Raw genomic sequence first — 20312 nt, forward strand, 5'->3', positions numbered from 1 at the left:
TCCATGGGTATCAAGAAAGTCTTGGGACCCCAGATAAAGCCTGCAGCAAGTCTGCTCAGTCAGTCCTTAGGCTGCTGACCCTCGTGCTATCAAAATTGTGATTTGATTTTTTTTTTTTTTTTTTTTTCCAACGGAGACTGAAGCCAGTGCTGTCCTCTGTTGTCAGCTCATTCGTTTGCAATTTACGGCTGCCTGGGTGAAGCAGTCGGCGCTAGGTGGAACCTGCTGCAGGAGAGGGGAGCGGATGCTGGTGTGTGATGGGAAGCAGAGCTGTGAGTCTTGAGGAGGCTCCACTGCCGGGAACGAAGCTCTCGATTTCTTTTCCTGGCAGGTGTCAGCAGAGCCAGTACCAGACGAAACGCGACGATAAGCGTGCTGTTTCCAAACAGAAGTTGCGTGTGCTGTATGTGTACATACCTCCACACACGTGATGGGAATTCAGCGTTGTTGTTAAATATTTTTTCATTTATCGCTTTCTCCTCTTGAAAACTTGTTACCGAGAGATCTCCCCGAAGGGCATCTGTGAACTTGCTAAGAGCAAGTTGCCTTGGCAACTGAGAAGTACATCCTCTAGCGAACGGCACTCGCAAGGCCTTCTGTGGGCTCGAATGGTTTTTCGTGGGCGGTGATGTGGGGTTTTTCCCTCTGAAGCTGTGCTTGGAGGGTGGTGGGGTGTGGCACCAAGTTTGGGCAGTTTTGGAACCCAGAGTTCGTTTTCCATATGGGAACGCGCCCAATCTTAGTGAACTGAGCGTTGCAGACAGCAGCAGAAGAAAATTGATGAAGGTGAGCGATACAAGGTGTTAAAGCATCGACGTAACGATATGTAGCTCATTGCCCTGAAGAGATTGAGGGTAGGAATGTGAATAGTGTAGATTTTTTTTTTTTAATGCTTCACAAATTTTGTTTATTGGCTAATGAGAAAAATGACCGATTCAGTCTTTTTGCTCCGTAATTCTTAAGTTTCTGAACTATAGTTAATAACTAGAAGGCAGAAACGCCAATGCTCAGACCTGTTGTTGTGTCCTATTAGATTGCCTTCACAATAAAAAATCAGAAGGTTTCAAAAAGACTCCATGAGAAGGTTTGCTGTGATTGAAAACCGAGTGCAGTGCCAGATTACGATTCCCTAAATGACTTCTTTTTCTTCTTTGTGTTACACTTCTCATTAGGTTTTGGTGAAGACTTTTTTTTTTTTTCATATCGAACTAAAAGCACCATTGTTACACTTAGATTAAAAATAAATTCAAAGCGTTTTTACTGCAAAACTGAAGATACCTTTTCCAAAAAGCACATACCAGACTCCAAGAGACTCTCCAGTGTAACACGCTGTAACTTCTGTAGCGCTCCGTGGAGAAGTGCATTTGGGCTGAATATATAAAGTGTGTCTCGCTGTGGTTTCAGGGTAAGAGGACTGGCCGAGATAAGGTGCGTCCAAACCAGAGGAAGTAAGATGATGTGCATGTCTTGTTTTCTTTTAAGATTAACTCTTCTGCTACCACTGCAGACTAATTCCTCTCTAACATACTGTTTTCCTGGTTTGTTTGCTGCAAGCTGGCTTTGTGGTAACAACATTGTGTTTTTATCGAAGCTAGTGAGCCAAACAGTCTGAATGTAAATTGGAAATTAATCTAGTGCCTGGAATGCCATCTTCAACTTCAGCAAGCTTTAACATCAGCAAAAACCATAGGTGGATTCAAGTAGAATTCTGCTAATTTCCAACCTTAGTCATGGTAGGAAGAGGCAAAATATTGCTCTTTTTCAGTAAACTTTTACGAATCATTTGAATTTATGTCCCTTCTGTAGTTGCAAAACTGGTTTTGCTCCGGGAATCTGGGAGAGTATGTTGGATGCATGACACTTGCTCTCTGCAATATTCAAGGCATGTCAGATGTAGAACTCATGGTGGAGCTCCGTGAGAGGTTCCTGGTCTTGACCTTAGGAGAATACGCTAACGAACGCTGGCTGTGGGTGCCCAGAAATGAAAACAGCCATTTTGTGCTCTGCCTCTACGACTGGTAAAAGAAGATGTATAAGTATTACCAGTCATTGGACCCTACATTTGACTAATCTGAATAAAACTAGCTCTTCATTGTAAAAGAGTTTGTGGACAATTTTTAGCAAGCTAAGGTTTTCCTGCTATTGGGGGGGGGAAAAAAAAAAACCAAAACCCAACTAATGTATAAAATCAATAAAATGGTTTGAACTGTAAGGATGGGTAGGTCCCAAAATAACATGGAACATTTTAAGCAAATCTGTTAGAACTGCTTTTTATGAAACGCACTTTCCTGTGAGACAGCAGCCAGTAGGCTGTGATTCTGGTTACTCTTCCTCCTTTCAGATGTACCTCTCTGTCTGGTCCGGGTGTTTGCCAGCCATATCCAACTGTAAGAAAACTTGATCCTCTTCAAAAAAGAGAGTTTGTTTAGATAAACACCTGAGAAAATACATTTCTCGGTCTATTTATAAGGCCAGAGCTTGAAGAGGAAAATGATGGGTCTGTGCAAGATCCAGAAAGATGTGGACAGCATTGAACAGTGTCAGCATTGGGGAACGAGACATCTGTCAGTGGTATCACAGCTGGGTGCCTCGATCTGTGTGTGTGTCCCGGGTCCAATGCCCTGCTCTTCGTGTTAGTGTGGGTAAAGCTCTGCATCAAATCCTTACACACAATGCCAATGGCATCCTGGCTTGTATCAGGAATAGTGTGGCCAGCAGGAGCAGGGCAGTGACCGTGCCCCTGTACTCGGTGCTGGTGAGGCCGCCCCTTGAATACTGTGTTCAGTTTTGGGCCCCTCACTACAAGAAAGACGTTGCGTTGCTGGAGCATGTCTGGAGGAAAGCCACAAAGCTTGGGAGGGGGCTGGAGCACAAGGCTTATGGAGCGGCTGGGGGAGCTGGGGGTGTTCGGTCTGGAGAAGAGGAGGCTGAGGGGAGCCCTTATTGCCATCTACAATTCCCTGACAGGAGGTGGGGGCTGTAGTGAGGTGGGGGTTGTCCTCTTCTCCCTGGTAATGGGTGATGGGACGAGGGGAAATGGTCTGAAGTTGCGCCAGGGCAGGTTTAGGTTGGACATTAGGAAAAATTTCTTCCCCGCAAGGGCTGTCAGGCTCTGGAATGGGCTGCCCAGGGAAGGGGTCGAGTCCCCATCCCTGGGGGGATTTAAAAGACGGGTAGATGAGGTGCTTAGGGACAGGGTTTAATGGTGGGATGGCAGGGTTAGGTTAAAGGTTGGACTGGATGATCTTAAAGGGCTTTTCCAACCAAAGCGATTCTATGATTCTTCTCTGGTTAGTCCTGTTGTTGAAACAGCATTCCCAGGAGCTCTGGAAATGACTTCTATCCACTATCTGACCTATTTTTAGTGTTTAAGTTGGCCTTCACAGAGCATAAGCCTCAAACAGGTTTTCTTCCCTCCTAATAAACAGTAAAGCTGTTCCTCACGGGCGATCCTGGTTGCAGAGGTGACGGTGAAAGTAATGGGTGTGACTTTACGTTTCATTAATGCAAATCAAAATGCATTGGTAATGTAATGTTTTATCTAGTACATTTATTTTTATTGTGCTCCTCTCCTGGACTGTATTTTAACAGTAATTTTAGTTTGTAGTTCCCTGTCTGAAGTATCCAAAATATATAAATTGTTCTTCATGTGTGGTAAGGCACAATGTTCTTTCACTTTGTAGGTGTTCTGTAGTTTAATGTAAAGCGATTTTGATACTTGAAGACATTTTCTTAATCCTTTAATCATAACCAGAAATCATTAGTTGAGTTTCTGAAATACTTTTGTCTTGCCCCGTATTCTGGGTTAAGTTCTGTAATAAAAGGGGAAGGTTAAAGGCTTTCCTTAAATCCATCAACATCAATTTTTAGTGATGAGTTGTGACATTTCTGCTGAGTGTAGAAACTTCCAGGAAGCTTAATAAGAGATGTTTTGGTTTAGGTTTGTACTTCAGGATGAATTGAATAACCTGGAACATACACAGCAGCTAATTCTTGAAGACAGGTAATGAGTACTAGATCTCTCAGGGTTTATTTCATAAAGATGTCTTGCTGTCCCATCAAAAACTTGGTCGCACTGGTAGCATCCATAATGGCTTGACCACGTTTATCTAATTTTATTTCCATGCCCATAGCCTGATTTTTTTTTTTCCAGTAGCCCTGGAAATTTCTCTAGTACTAAAACGATGACAAAATGATATGCCTGAGGCAAAGTGGCAAAGTCATCTTTGAAACATGTTGTAGTAGTGTTTGGGGAAGCTCTTAATGGATCATCTGTGAAATGTTTTCGTTTGGGTTATAATTGTTTGGTTTGGGGTTTTTTTTTGGGGGGGGGGATGGGAGGGGGGTGCCTCCCCATACATGTTTGCCAGCTTTGAAATTCCCACTATATTTTCACTAGGACCTTAAGCCAAAAAGGCAGTAAAAGGAATTCACGTGCTAAATGTGAAAAACTTTTTTCGTCATGCTCGTGATCAACTGGTCGGCAGCCTAGCCGAAGGGAAATACGGACCTTTGATAAGTTTATGGTAATTTAATAAGGTCATTAGGTCATTCCACCCGGGTCTGTGTGCTTGTGTTGAGTTAGCCTGGTCATTCTCCAGCATTTTGTGGATGCCATTTTCCTTACATACATGGATGCCATTTTCCTACGTTTTCTTACATAGGGTTTGCAGCAGGGTTCTCTCTTTGCACGTGCCGGTGTACAGGCTAACGCACCGAGGTAGCTCAGCACTAGGGATGCGAGAACGGGGGTGCCAGCTCCCCATCCGCACGCGTGGCTCCCAGCCGAGGTGCGGTCTGATAAACCCCTGCCTGCGTTGCCAGGGCAGATGGCACAGAAGCCCACCTGAGCAACCGGGAGGCACCTGATGTTCTCCTTAAAAATCTGCCGCGTCAAAAAAGAAATGACCAAATTGAGAGCGACATCAAATTTTAAAAAGATGAACGATGGAAGTAGAGGAGTATTTCTCTGTAGCTTCTTGAATCTATGCGTTTTCTTGTGAGGCTGCAGACAGCCTTGGCTTGGTTCTCTAATATTATTTTAAGGTGCCGCCTTCAGATCCTGACAATTTCATCTCGCATGTGTTTGATCCGAGCAAGCGCGGTGCTGGCAGCTCTGGGAGCCGGCAGAGGGCACAGGAGCCTGCTGATGAAGCTGCTGCTCGGTTTGGGTTGGTTTTTTTTTTTCTTGGAAAAAGTGCTGTTCACCCCCCAAGCCTGGGATTGCAGCACTGCAGGGCAGGTTTATACCCGGAGAGACAACTGCCTTGGAGCAAAATTTCATCTGTTGTTCTGAATGATAACATTTTTCACACAGGCTGCCGACAGCCTACCCAGTGGGTTTAAAATATAAGAAATAAAATTAGTGTTTTCCATTCAGTGCCTGATTTGGATCTCCCTTGCGTGGTGAAAAGGCAGATATTGAAATTGCTTCTTGTATCACAAGAGCAGGATCTTTTATCTGAGATCCCACATGCGAGAGCATCACAAGGACATTGCCAGCAAAGCTGCTCCTTTAAACCATGTCTTTGTCTTGTACAAATAAAGGATATTAGGGTTTTTCTTTTTTTTTAACTTGTTCTGCTTATGGCTCAATCTTGTATTGTGGCCTTGAAAGGAGCTTTGTCCCGACAAAGAGCTCCATTACAGACACTGGATTTATCCCAGCAGCCGGATCTGCCAAGGGGCCATCCCTTGCAGAATCAGGGACTTAGGCTGGCACCCAGGCCTGGCTCTTCCTAAGCATTTGCACAGCACATGGTCCTGATTAGCATCTCCAAGTGCTGCTTTCATACAAGCAAGTAATAATGGTGGAAGAAATTCCACATTTTAAGCCATATTACAATAATAATAATAAAAGAGATATCAAAACTGCCAAAATTCATATCCCTGTGGCAGGGTATAAGAGTCATCCAATCTGAATGTGCTTTTCAAGTGACGTGTGGTTATTTTATCAGAGGATTATTTGACATTGCTGCCTGCAGTAGTACAAGGCTGGAGCCCGTGAATCGAGTCATCCCTTTCAACCTTACGCTTTTAAACTTGTCTGGGAAGGGGAAAGTTTGTACCTTCAAGTTTCCAGCGAGGCTGCCAAAGGTATATGTCAGGCCAGGTGATTTACTGTGTGACTTTGAATAAAGTTTAATTTCTGTAATTTTCTTTATCTGTAAAACAGTGATAATGGGCAAATACTGTCCTTTTGCAGTGCAGTGAGAACAGCAGTTATCCTTAAATGTCAAGCGTACGTCAATAGCCCAAAGTAAATTAGCTATATTAGAGGTTATTTACCGGACCAACACACTAGATAAGTGCAGGGAAAGCACATCCCAAAGTATTATTAAACCTATTTTGCTTCTGCTGGTATATGGGATTGTTTTGAGAAAAAGAGGGATGTTATGTTGTAGCCTGCGTTATCTTTTGGTGAGTCTTACTTTTTTCTCTTCTATTAACTTTGAGATTTGAAAGGCAACTCACTTGAGCAATTATACGGTGTCTCATATGAAATACTGAGACCGTTACAACCTTCTGCAAACCAGACGGCCTTGCCAAGGCAGAACCTTTGTGTGTAATATTTCCCATCTCCCTTTTCCAGATCAACACTTGATTGAAAATCAGAGTTGATTGTATTGCTGGTTTGAAAGCGGACATGTTCATCTGCATTAATTCTCGTGTTGTAGGTTTTTTAACATAGGTTATTTTTCGTAATGCATGTCAAAGATTTCCTAACTCTTGCTGTGCAGTATCTTTAAGAATTACATTTTAAAAGAGAATGTATTGAAGAGACTGTTGATACCCTAAAATACTGTGTGTAGATTATAGCATGACATTTTTGAAAAGCATTTTTTGTATTTCAAAACAAAAACACGGGATAAGCCTGCTTTTGGCATGAAAATAAGTTATTTTTTTCTTTGGCTTTGGTTTTTGCTTTGGTTTTGCTCTTCTAACCAGATAAGTATATCTGCTTTTATCTGGTTATACATGAACACAGTTTTCTACTTTAATTCGCTCAATAACTTCGAAAGTATTGTTGGAATGAGTCTTTGAAGTTGTGTCTGTGCAAATTTTGCTATGCAGCCTTTCTCCTGGGAATGCCACCTCAGATATGGTCGTCTCCAATTCTAACCTTCACCCAATGATCCATTCGGCCAAGAAAAAGGGCTACTCTTCTTACTCCCCTGTTTTTGTGTGTGTATGTGTGTGTATGTTCCTCAGAAAGCCAAACTTGGGCCAGCTGGTAACAAAGTCATTACTCCAACAGAAGACAAGAACTCAAGTGTGCCATCCAACAATCTGGACAGGGTGAAGCTGACAGATTTCAACTTTCTCATGGTTCTTGGAAAAGGGAGCTTTGGGAAGGTAGGAATTCTTCATAACTATTCTGCTCACATTCTTTTTTTCTTTCTTTTTTTTTTCTTGAGGAAGAATGAATAAATAATTCTCTAAGAAGCAAAATCCAGAGTCAAAAGGATGCACGTTTTTGAGGGAGGATTTCTTAACATGAAGTGGGGTGATTCCCTAAGGACTAGCAGGCTTCAGTCATGATTGGGCAGTTTTCTTGAAAAAATAAAAATGAAAAAAAAACCTCAGATTGTTGGGCAGGACGTAAGAAACAGTTGCTACCTTTTAGATCCTCACTTCTTGGCAGTTTCAAAGAAATTAAGTCTACTTTTCTGGCTTTACTACCTAGGTCACTCTGCCAGTTCTGGAAGTCACCAGCATTGGTAAGGCTGAATATTGGGAAAAAACAGGAATAGTGTGTGTATATAAATGTCTGAAATCTGTTAGCTGAAAGAAAGGACTGCTATTTTTCTGTCTGCTTGAACAACCACTTATATGATAAAGTGCCCTTTACTGAAGAAGTCCCCTGGGACATTTTAGCCGCCTGTTGGCAATGTGCCTGCGATTAACCAGAGGGTTTTGGCACAGGCTTTGTCTGAAATGACTGGTACAGCTCATTGCAGTGGGTGAGTAATGATGATATTTTTGGAGTTTTAATCAAGTTAGTCTATACCAATGAAAGGAAAAGCTGGATTGCCATCTATACAAATCTTCGGGCATATGAGTCACCTTCCCTCCTTGGCAGGTAGGAAGATTTTCACCCTCTTGTTTCTCTTTGTGCAGGTGATGCTGGCAGACAGGAAAGGGACAGAGGAGCTCTATGCAATCAAAATACTGAAAAAAGATGTGGTGATTCAGGATGATGATGTTGAATGTACAATGGTTGAAAAACGAGTCCTGGCATTGCAAGATAAACCACCGTTCCTGACACAGCTTCACTCTTGTTTCCAAACAGTTGTACGTGAGCTGTCTTTCTTGCCACCCTGATGTTTTCCGTACTATGTGATCATGGATTTTATCAGTTCAGTAACATTTATTATCATCCAACCTATAGATGATAGCTTCTGCACAGAGAAAATGGTGAAGTGAGAGATACCCCATGTAATTATCCCTTGTATTTTAAACATAAAACCTAGGCTTAAAGATTTTTCTTCATACAGTAATTCAAGCAGGCCAGTATGACAATTCATAAATTGAATAACATTTTCTTTGCTAAGTCAGACCCTTAAGCCCATATTCCCAAAGGCTCATAAATACTTGTAAGGATCTGAGGATACTACTTGAAAAGTCTTAATGGCTGTTGTTATATCATGAGGTGATTAGTCAGGAATCAATGGTGATGGATTTAATTTTGTTTTCTGGCCCAGAGGAAAGCATTGGGTTTTTTTCCTTCCTTCCCTATAAATACGTGAAGTGGACATTTCCCCACGGCAAAACATCTCCCAGAGGCAGACTGCAGGGTGGATTGGACAATCCAGGGGCACCGTACCAGTCTGTTGGATGACGTGGAAAGCCGCGTGGTAGGCAGTTGGCACTCCGTGTGCTCAGAGTTGGCATGGGTACGCTCTGGCACTAGTGACCTGGCTCCAAATGTTCCAAGCTAGGCAGAGGTCTTTATTCCCAAGAAATTAAGGCTCTTCTTGTCTCACCTTGTAGCCATCTTACGACAACAGCCTTGAACTCGTGCCCCAGGGGCGGGTTGTAGCTTAATGGGGTGACATATGTCGTTTTTCCACTTGACTATTCCATATCTTTTACCTCTTTCATTGGTGATGGTTTTTAGTCTAAAAACAAACAAATAGCAGGCAGTTCGTTAGAAGTAATAACTTTGTAATATCCCACAAACAAGCCACGTCATCCTGTCACCATTGCGTAGCATAATTGTCTATGTTGGTAGAGGCATTTTCAAACTCTGTTTAGCGTCTACAAATCTCTGAGAAAAAAATGGCCAGAATGCAACAGATTTGTACACATAATTAATCAGAATCTGGGAACTATTGCACTCGGTAATTCCTGCTTTCTAAGATATTTTTTCTGCCTCTACTTACAACATGAAGATGCTTGTAATGAGAGAAGAGAGGTCCTAGTGAGAAATAGACTTCTATCTCCCTCTCATTCTTTATAACTTCATTAATAGCCAAAAAGCTTGGTGTCATCAGTAAATGAAAAAGCACTTAGTTTAATTTTATCTTTCTTTTGAGCAAATACATTTTAAATGTAAAATCTTAAGAGTATAAATATCTAGTGGCTTCTGGCTAAGGGGAATGAAGGAAAAAAGTTGGAGTTTTTAGTATTTACGGTATAATTTTTTTGTTTTATCATGTACAAGAGCAACATAAAGGCCTAGATAAATCATTAACACCTTTGCCTAATTTACATAGTGTTTTCCTGCGAGTTGAGTGGTTTGCACTTGGTGCTATGAAATATTCTGAAGGATTAATATTATCTACAAAAATGAGAAATTGTATATGAAGGAGAAGAAAAAGCATAAACTGTGTGACCATAGGGAAAATCGATTATTTTTTGTTAGTGCTTCTAGCTGCAGGCTTCTGTTGCCATGGATTTTACAGTAAGACAATTCATACAAAAATCTAAATTTTATAAATCCAATCTGGCCAATTAAACAGTTTGCCCATGGCTTGTCTGTTGGACCCAGCTTAGGAAATCACAGCTTTAAAATGTATGTTAATGTTCTGAAGTCTTAGTTACCGGGCAATTAGAGACTTTCAGTCAATGCTCCTGAAAGGAAGAGGGGGAGTAGAGATGGAATGCGAGCATCTTAGTAATGAGCCTCTTTCCCATCAGAATATTGGATCAGAACTTTTCTACAGATACTTCAGGATAATGATTCTCTCTGAAATATCTAAAGGAAAATCAGTCTTCCATAATGGGGAGGAAGACTATTAATGCATCTTAGATGCTGTCTGGATCGTGTTATAACTGCAGAAGGGAAGCTCACCATAGTGTTGTCCACCAGAATTTTCAGCGTGAGGTGGCCAAAATCATCCATCCTAAATCAAAAGTGTTTGTGGACTGTAAACAAATGTGTTCTTAGTGAAGTCCCTTGGAAGAGCTCAGTTTCAGTCCACGGAAAACTGGGGGCCAGATCGACTGTTTTAAGTCTTATTGTCTGAAGGTCACTAGGAGGGAAAATGCTACAGTGCACTCAAATGTGTTATGGTTACATTTTATTTGAGGTACCTGGATATGGCCTTTACAAGTCCTCACCGTGCGAGAAAAATCTCCCTCCAAAATACCTTATTGCCATCTTCCCCTGGCTGAAATGTGTGCCTGCGAGAAAGTAATTTAGTGTCACTTGTAAAGGTTCCAGATGCTTTTGTAAACCCTACAACTACTGTTCTTCTTGACTCTTTTTAATAATTAAAATAATCTATTTTTAATACCTCCCATCTTCCAAAGGAAAACTTATTATGAAGGATTAGAAATGGCCTCAGAGCAAGAATTTTCAACCATCTTTAATTTTTTTTTACATTTATTTTTAGAGAGACAGATTTTTTAGACAGAACTATAAGTGAATAATCACGGAAACCATTGTAGACAAATTATATATAAAAGTGCGTCACTAAAATTGGCAAAACTGGACAGATCCCATCAGTCATTTACTCTTGCAGATTTTATGAAACATTCCACTTCCATTTCCTGATCTATCAACTTGGCCAGAATGTACAACCAGTCCCAATAGTCTTAAAAGCTTTATAACAACATATTAGTGGCTTTTTTTGCTGATCAATGCATATCTAATATTTTCTCTAATGTCTTTGTGTGTCTTTAATACTTTATCCTAGGACCGCCTGTATTTTGTTATGGAGTACGTGAATGGTGGTGATCTCATGTATCACATTCAGCAAGTGGGAAAATTTAAGGAGCCACAAGCAGTGTGAGTGCTTATATATTTAAGTCACGTCATCATCTTAATTTTATACTCTACAAGGATTAGGTTTCTTTATCACACTGTCTAGTAGAGTCTTCCCAGGTTCAGCGTGAAGTCCAGGCTGTCCGCGTTTGATGGTGTTTATTAAGGCCCAAGAGCTGAAGTTTATTTTAAAAATGTTGTTTGCACACGTAGACCCAAAAGATAGCTATGCCTTTTTATTCAAAAATACAGCACAAACAAAGGCATGCAATGCCGACTTCAAAAGTGACAAGAATTTAAACAAGGCAACAGGAAATTAAAGATGTTACTTGGTATTCTGGCGTTGTTTTTAAAAGCGAATTTAAAAAAAAAAAAAAAAAAGAGTAGAACATTTCAGTTTGAATTAATGTTATAGGGAAAGGCAATACAAATGGACTCAGCATTGCAATATAAATTATAGTTTATACAAGATAAATTCAGTGTATAGCTTATAAAAATTTCTGTGATCCTACTTTTTTATAGAAGTTTTATTTTTGAGCAGTTAATAAATGATTAGAAGTTGTTTATATACATGATCGCTTTTAGGTAACTGGACGTCTGGCCAGTGGGCAACCGATAATGATCCGTGGCATATTCCAATGGGCATAGATCCATCAGTGCCATTTTAGTCACGCTCACAGCATCTCATCATTTATTAGTGTTTCGTAATTCATTTACCAATGAAACTTTAAAATCAAGTGTGACCAACTGTTTAAAGAATTCAGCTAAAATAATTGCTCCTTTCGATTTAAATAACGGGGGCTGGTTTAAATGAGAGGCCTTCTAAATAGAAGTGTTTGAGATATAAAACAACATTTCAACACCTCACTAAAGAAAAGTTTGACGGTGTCGGATCATCCTTGACTCCCAGCTAACGTCGCTTGCCAACACCCCTTGCAAACTGGTGCTTTACGATGGCTTCCGCCCGCGGAGCATATTCCATCCAGCACACACCGACACCTCTGATCAAGTGTTTCAGAGCTAAGCTTTCCTTTCCCTTCTGCTAGCCGAAAAATTAATCTAATCTTTAAATAATCCTCTTGCATATAATTTGCACAGTTCCACAGCCACTGGCTTCAAACATCCATCAATATTATATATCCTTTAACTACATTCAGCAATTATATTTTATACGGTAATCATTTTAATTAGCTTTATGTAATTAATCCATTAACAGCCTGTATAAAAGAATACTATTTCTGCAAATTATTTCAGGCCATATGAATTGCAATGTAAATTGAGCTGCATCCTGAATTCAGCATTGGTATGTGATTAGAGATAACGAGCTTTGCGGGCAGATTCAGATCAGTGCAGTGAAATGCTGTGCTCCAGCTGCACCATTTCTTTGTGGTCTAGGGAGACATTTTCAGTTTGTTTTTTTAAAAACCTGCATTATTTTATCATCAAATACTCGAAGTGTGTCTGTTAAAGGCAAATTGAAGTGAGGCGTCTTTTATGTCATCTACCTGTAATATATATTTTTATACTTTAATATACATACACTATATTATATATATACACACACACTATATTATATGCTTTATATGCTATTATACTATCGTTCTTTACCATGATGCGTTTCCAAAATATTTTGTCAGAAGGAAATCATGAGGCAATAAGAAATCCGTTGGGTTTTTTTTCATACAGGTTCTATGCAGCTGAGATCTCAGTTGGGTTATTCTTTCTCCATAACAGAGGGATTATTTATAGGTGAGTATAATCTGACATAAGTAATCTCTGAACTATTTTTAAAACCCCAAAAGGATCAGTTTCTTTAAGGTTTCAGTGCATTTTTAAAATATTTTATAAAAAGCAATCACCATAGCATTTATTTTTGTGGTGTTGGTGCTAGTGCGCTGTGAACCAAAGCCACTGCTTTACCTGAGCTGTTCTGGTGTCTGTGCTCTGCCCAACTCAGCTGAAAACTCTTGAAAGCGTCACACCTGATCTTATGCCTTCCTGCGTGATGTTTAATCATCTCAGTGTGAGTGTGCTCGTGGTCATATGCATCTCCCTCTTGATTAATTGTCCAGTTTCAGGGCTTGTATCTGCAGCGAGGTGCCCGGCTCCGTCTGGACTGTCGATTGCCGTGCATGTGCAGCCCCGTCCCCTCCGCCCCCCAGAGAGCTACTCATATTCCTCACCGAGACCTAGCAGTAGATAAGTTGGCCCTAGTTGACCCTAAACATTAACATTAAATTACTGTGATTCTTCATAGAGATCTGAAATTAGATAATGTGATGTTGGATTCGGAAGGACACATTAAAATTGCTGATTTTGGAATGTGCAAAGAACATATGTTAGATGGAGTAACAACCAGGACCTTCTGTGGCACTCCAGACTACATTGCACCAGAGGTAAATATTTACCATTTCAAGAACCTTTTAATCTCAAATTGTCCCTACGCACATTTTACACCACCACGTTTTGATCGCTGTAAGTCTGGATACTCTGTGGATGGTACCATTTATACTTCTGCAGGTATATTGAATAATTTTGTGAATTAATACAATATTAATGATAACACTTCACTATTTCTAACAAATGGATTGAAAAGCTAACTTTTTATGAGAACGGTGCTTCAGGTTTTGTTCACGCTGGCAACAGACTCATAAGGCAGGATCACCACTTTGTGATTTTAAATTTGTAGCCTGGAAATAATGTTGTTATACTAAAATTCATGCTTCGATTTGTGAAGTCATAGAGACCTCATGGGTGTTGCTGAGGTTGTTGATGAGGTCAGCAAACATTTTTTTGGGAGCAAATATTGCCGCTTTAATGTATTTCTGCATAGGCTCACACAGCTGCCAAAATACAGATATCGAAAGGGTTGTTTGGCATTTTCAGGAAGGCACGAACCACTCATTGATTTTTGGGAAGGGACTCACGAGGTCTTGACGCTTTTCGCTGACCTCCCTGCAAAACTACTGTAGTCCTTTCCAGGCCGTATCGTACAAATGGTACATAGGTGTCCTGAGTTACTGCTCTTGATCTCAGGAAAGGTCTGCTCATTGAAAGCCTCAACAAAGCCTGGGTCAGGGCTTGAGTTGAGTTGACATAATAAATCCGTAACTTGCCTTGAGTTTTCTGTGACTTGGCGATACCCGTGCTGCATCCGAGCCCTTGAAAATCACATTCAAACATGAACCTGACTGCAGTGGGTCTAAAAGGCAAATTTGATCATGAGAAACACAGTTCTACATTAAAGCACTGGCATAAATACAAGCTTAGAGTTAAGATTTTTAGTCTGGATATGATTTGTATTTCGATAGTTTAGGTATAAAACATTAAAAGCAAGCACATGTGGTGATTTGGAAATGATTCAAATATATGAATATTAAAATCTGGTATTTGTGCGTACCGAGCTTTCAAGAGTCTTGATTTGTTTGGCTGCAAATTGAATGCAGGAGGCTGAATCCTGATCCAAGATACTCAGTGTTGCACTGAGTGCTGGGCAAGAGGCAGCTCTGGCTGGAACATTTCTGGCTGGAACTGAATGTTTGTTGGAATATGGGAGATTCATACACGGACAAGTAAATTAGCGTCTAAGGTAAATTTTGTCATTTCTGTGAAATTGGAATGAAAAATAGTTTGGGGTTTTTCCAGTTGCTAATTCGTGCTTTTCAGAGTGAAATATTGTGGTTTATAAAACCTTGTTTTTTCACAAATTGCTGTTGCTTGCAGCAGGATATCAGAACCACCAGAGCAGTATTTCATTTTCTCCTGTCAAAACACAAATGAAGCCAATATTACAAATTAAAAAGTGTCCTTTCTGTGGCAATAGCCTTGTGCCAGTTAATACCAAAGAACGTGTTGTCAGTGCCAAAATGCTCAATATGGGTCAGTGTTGAAATGATTTATTTTACTTTATTTGGGAATTTCATATAAAGAACTAAACCTTTTACCAAAACACTCAGTAACTGGGAGGAAATTAGTCTTTCTATTATCTTACAAACAGATGTATTTTTTTTTTTTTTAGTTGGCTGATTTTCTTTCGTTTCTGAAGACGTTATTGTGACTGACAGATTGCTAACTAGGTCTGTGGTGAACTTCAAAGTGAGGTTCATTTTTCGTTTGCAGGAGCATTTCAGCTTGTTTCCGTGGGCTAAAATTTATAAATTTATAATAGATTATGATGAGGATGCATTTGCACGGTACCATTCCCTGCTGGGTGGAGATAAACGAGCTAAATCTAAACAAACTGTTGAAGGTATCTGGAGTAGATTAGCCCTGCGAGTATGTTGCCCTCGAACAGAGAGAATTAGCTCTTTCGTCAGTATTTGGGAAAGAAGGTTGTGACTGTAGTGGGGTCTGCATGGGCCCGCGGTGCCTCCGCATGAACTACCCACAGACATGGTTCAGAGATGCCACGTCTGGAAGGACCGTACCGGGGCATCTCAGCTGGCTTCACACGTACAATCTCCGGCCGGAAAAGCAGGGGAATATGGTGCTGGATTCAGCAAAGTGGACTTTACGCTTTGGTGTACTGTAAAATAATGCTTTCCTTTTTTAATCATTGGGAAAGTTAGCATTTGATATTATCATAGAATCATCAAATGGTTTGGGTTGGAAGGGACCCCCAGAGGTCACCCAGCCCAACCCCCCTGCAGGAGCAGGGACACCTTGAACCACAGCAGGTTGCTCACAGCCCCGGCCAACCTGGCCTGGAATGTTCCCAGGGATGGGGCCTCCACCCCCTCTCTGCCAGTGTTTCACCACCCTCATTGTATCTTCCTGAGATCCAGTCTAAAGTGTATACGCTTACACACTTAAGTGTATAACGCACAGGAATTAATATTCATTTTCTTATCCTATGCAGTTTGAGAAATGTGCAGAGGTTGAACTGGTAGAATCCCAGGTTTGACCACTTCTGCCAGGCAGAAAGTGGTTATCCAGTAGAGAATATTTATTGATGTGCTGAACTTAAATATTTATGGTCAGAGAGGTAAAATAGCTGTGAAATCAATTAATACTTTGTATTTCCGTCGCCAGTCAAGAGAGACAGAGGGAGATGAGACAGACGTCCAGAGGGTAAGCGGGAAGGGATCCTGCCATCACAGACGGTGGTGCGGTCCTGAGCCCCACCATCAGCGTCCCCGCAGCAGCGGCTGCACTGATTTTGAATTTCAGAAGAATTTAAATTAGAAACTCTGTTTCCCTTTTCTTCCATCTAATAGCCTCAAAACTTTTAAGTTCTAACTTTGCATTTGCTGGGATTATGGGAGGCTAATAGGTATTGCAAAGGTTTGGAAAGTGTACCTTTGACTGTTTCTTGTGCTAGTAATATTTATTTCTTCTAATAACTGAGTTTTAACTTTTCCAGTAGCCATAAGATACGTTCACAAAAGACTCTCTCTCTTGCCTCTGGGATATAATCTTTTCATCCCAACTGCCTACCAGCTGCAAGCTGCAATGATCTAAACGTTCCTACAAATTGCTTGTATTAATCTCTGTGTCCTGCTCTTAACTGTGCCTTCCTTGGAGGCAAAAAGGAAAAAAAAAAGAAAAAAAAGCAATCAGCATTCCTCTGCCAGTTTGGCTTGACGAGAGAAATTCCTCCTGAGCTCTCAAATCCCCAGCACCTGAAAAGGCAGAGCTCTTAAAATACAGTTATAGGTAGGGAAAACGGGACGTTTTAAATGCAATAGGAGATGAAAAAGGCAATCATTTAAGTTAATGATGGAGAAGGAGGGGAAGGGTCCGATCAACTTTCTGCTCCTCCCTGGCCAGTAGAAAGCAGAGACCAGAGCTGGAGGAGCAGCACATTAAGAGGAGCGTGGCCAGCAGGGTGAGGGAGGTTCTCCTCCCCCTCTACTCGGCCCTGTTGAGACCCCACCTGGAGCACTGTGTCCAGTTCTGGGCTCCCTGGTTCAAGAAAGATGAGGAACTCCTAGAGAGAGTCCAGAAGAGAGCAGCAAAGATGATGAGGGGACTGGAGCATCTCCCCTATGAGGAAAGGCTGAGGGAGCTGGGCTTGTTCAGCCTGAAGAAGACTGAGAGGGGACCTCATCAACACGTACAAATATCTTAAGGGTGGATGTCACGAGGATGGAGCCAGACTCTTCTCAGTGGTGCCCAGCACCAGGACAAGGGGCAATGGGCACAAACTGAAACATAAGAGGTTCCAGTTGAATATGAGGAAGAATTTCCCTTTGAGGGTGGCTGAGCCCTGGCCCAGGCTGCCCAGGGGGGCTGTGGAGTCTCCTTCTCTGGAGATATTCAACCCCCACCTGGACACTGTCCTGTGCCCCCTGCTCTGGGTGAGCCTGCTTTAGCAGGGGGGAGGGACCGGGTGGTCTCCTGAGGTCCCTTCCAACCCCTGGCATTCTGTGAGGGTACTGGTCTGCATTTCCAGGCAGGTGAACTCCCTCTGTGGCTCTGCTCTGCACGCCGCACTGGGACAGGAGGTCATGTTAGCATACCTCACCTTGTTCTAAAAGGTACCACATTTGTAGATGCAGATAGGATTATTTTGGCAGCAAGGCGGCCCGTGCAGGCTTTGCGTGCAGCAGCTGGTAGGTAATACGTGGTGATTTCTGGGTGAGGAGGAGGGAACGACTGGAAATACAACATTTAGAACTTGCTGACTTTGTACCAAGGCATGTTTGACTGTATATTGAAAACTCATCTGCTTCCTCCCACACGTAGTTCCTCCCTTGAAGTGAGCGTTCTTTCCTCTCATTTGCATTTTCCAATTAATGCTTTGAATAGCTCCCAGTATCATGAGTAGAAGCGCTGGTTTCTGTGCATGACATGCAGGTTGGTGAACGAACGTGGCAGATTGCTTTTCTGTGTGTCACTTGTATCATATCCTTACCAGGATTAAGCCGATGATTCCAATTGGGTGTATTTAATTAGGATTAAAGGAAAAAAACTTCCGGTGTGCAGCAGCAGACATCGGCAATACCACCTTTTCCTACATCGTGATAAGGTTCAATGAAAGAAGTGTTTTCATTGCATTTGCGGCCTTTATAAATTAATGACCTTCTGAAAAATACCCCCTTTTTTTTTGGATAAAATACTCTTTTCCATAAGGCAAGGAGAGATTGTCAGAGAAGGGTTGAGGGTGAAATGATCTATCATTTCATGTGTGTAAAGGCCAGTGTTTTTTCTGGTTAAAATTTTGGAAGTGTTTGGTCTTTCAAGAAGCAACGCTGATTCCAGCAGACCTCTGGGAACCTGCTGGTGATAGGAATTAAAGGGAGAGTAATCAAGTATGTCAACCACTATAATATGAAGTAAATGTCCCAAATATATATTTTGAAGTCCATATTACCATTAAAAGACAACAAATAAAGACTGCCTTTATGTAGGACCCTCCAGCTGAGAACCTTGTTATTACCTCTGGTTGTGTAATACATTTCCAAGCACGATGGATTTTGAAATCTTTTGCTTGCAACATTGCAGTAACTTTTAATTCATGTGCTGCTGTTATGCCAGTGAAAAACATACATTCACATAGAGACTATAATTTTATTTGTATCAGGCAGTCTTGCTTTATTGAACTGGTGACTCACTCTTTTTTTCCTGAGAAACTACAAAACTTGCAGGTTCAACTTCTCTTCCAGACATCTAAAAAAATTGAGGATATGCGATGTGTACTTGTAGCGATTTGTTTCACAAAGAATAAGAACGCGTGCAATCAGGAAAATAAATGCAAGCCCATCTGGAGCAGTGACTGCCCCAGTTCTCTGCTTGTTCCACTGGGGCTGGAGGCTCTGGTGGATCCCCATGTGGGTGGGCAGTGGCTGGGGCGTCCTGCAGCCCTTCCGACTCACAGTAGCCCTTCACAGTTATTGAGAAGGAGATCTGAGTGAACGTCTGCACCTCAAAATTCCTCTACAGCACGCCCAAATGCATCTCTTAAATAAATTAACACTGATCTCTGAAGAGGCCTCAATTAAAGAAAATGACGCATGAGGGGACCTGCGTCCTGTTGGCTCTTGCAGCCTTTCGTTGTGTCAGAACTCAATTTGTGCTTCTGTGTGAGTCAGATGTGAACCCAGAGGATGCGAAATACTTGACATTTCCATTAGGCTGAGCAGCAGAAACCCCTTTCTATTTTGCGTAGCTGGTACCTAGCTTCATACTACGAGTATATTAATCATGCAACTTGGGAAAACGTAACCGAGCTTTTCAGGGTTTTGCTCTTAAATTTTGATTCCTTTTACAGCAGAACAAAAATATAAATATTGAAAAGAAAAGAAAGGCTTAATTATTAATAATCTGTAAGTTAAGTGAGTCTCATGATTTCAAGCTTTGGCACAAATGGATGGATAACATTCTTGCCTTGTCTCCTACACTGTGCTGCTGGACTTCCTTCTCTGCCTTCAGATGCACGTCCCAAGGTCCCCTAAGAGCCGCATTTCCCAAGATAGCGGAGTACCAAAGGACGTGGGCAGGTTTAGACTAACATTTGCAAAATGCTCCAGCTCCCACTGAACCCAGTGATTAGCTGGAATGAGGATTTCAGTATTGTCTTTCCGAGCTTTTTCAAGGAAATACATTCATCTCTGCATGTCACCATTTACCTAATGTGTCACAAAACTGAGTGTCAGTTAACATAGGGGTTTTTTCTTTGGGTTTTTTTGTGATTATACAGATTATTGCTTACCAGCCCTATGGGAAGTCTGTGGATTGGTGGGCGTATGGAGTGCTGCTCTATGAGATGTTAGCTGGCCAGGTAAGAGTTACCCCCCCACACCCCCTGTGCTTGCTGTGACCTCCCCTTGCCTCTCCAAACTGCTCTGTTTCAAGGCTCCCTAATGCGTTAGAGCTTAGGGGACAAGCTTGGGGCCTTTTATACTGGTATTATCTCCTTGTACCCTTGACTGACTCTGCTGAGAATGTTTTTAGGCTTTAAGCGCTTTATATTGCACCCACATAATCAAGCGCTGTCTTTGAATACGGCTTCTTTGTACTGTAATAATGTTATAAATAGCCATCTTCAAAATTGAATGGGAGGCACTTGAGCAGGAAAATGCATGTCAAAGGGAGGAAATATCATTTAGGAGTTTGAAACCACAGGGAGACATAATAAGAGTGTGTATATGCTCTGCAT

General features: G+C 41.5%; 1 protein-coding gene across 1 annotated transcript in view; it reads left to right on the plus strand.

The window, feature by feature from the left end:
• The window catches only part of PRKCA (protein kinase C alpha), a 155595-nt gene that overhangs the window by 126985 nt on the left and 8298 nt on the right, over positions 1-20312 (plus strand). Inside the window, exons 8-13 of the mRNA XM_035897710.1 lie at positions 7213-7356; positions 8122-8295; positions 11145-11236; positions 12899-12961; positions 13470-13608; positions 19854-19934. Coding sequence (XP_035753603.1) covers positions 7213-7356; positions 8122-8295; positions 11145-11236; positions 12899-12961; positions 13470-13608; positions 19854-19934 — 693 coding nt within the window. The remainder of the gene's footprint in view (positions 1-7212; positions 7357-8121; positions 8296-11144; positions 11237-12898; positions 12962-13469; positions 13609-19853; positions 19935-20312) is intronic.

This window comes from Egretta garzetta, unplaced genomic scaffold (assembly GCF_000687185.1).
Source record: "Egretta garzetta isolate BGI_Z169 unplaced genomic scaffold, ASM68718v1 scaffold787, whole genome shotgun sequence".
Lineage (NCBI taxonomy): Eukaryota > Metazoa > Chordata > Aves > Pelecaniformes > Ardeidae > Egretta > Egretta garzetta.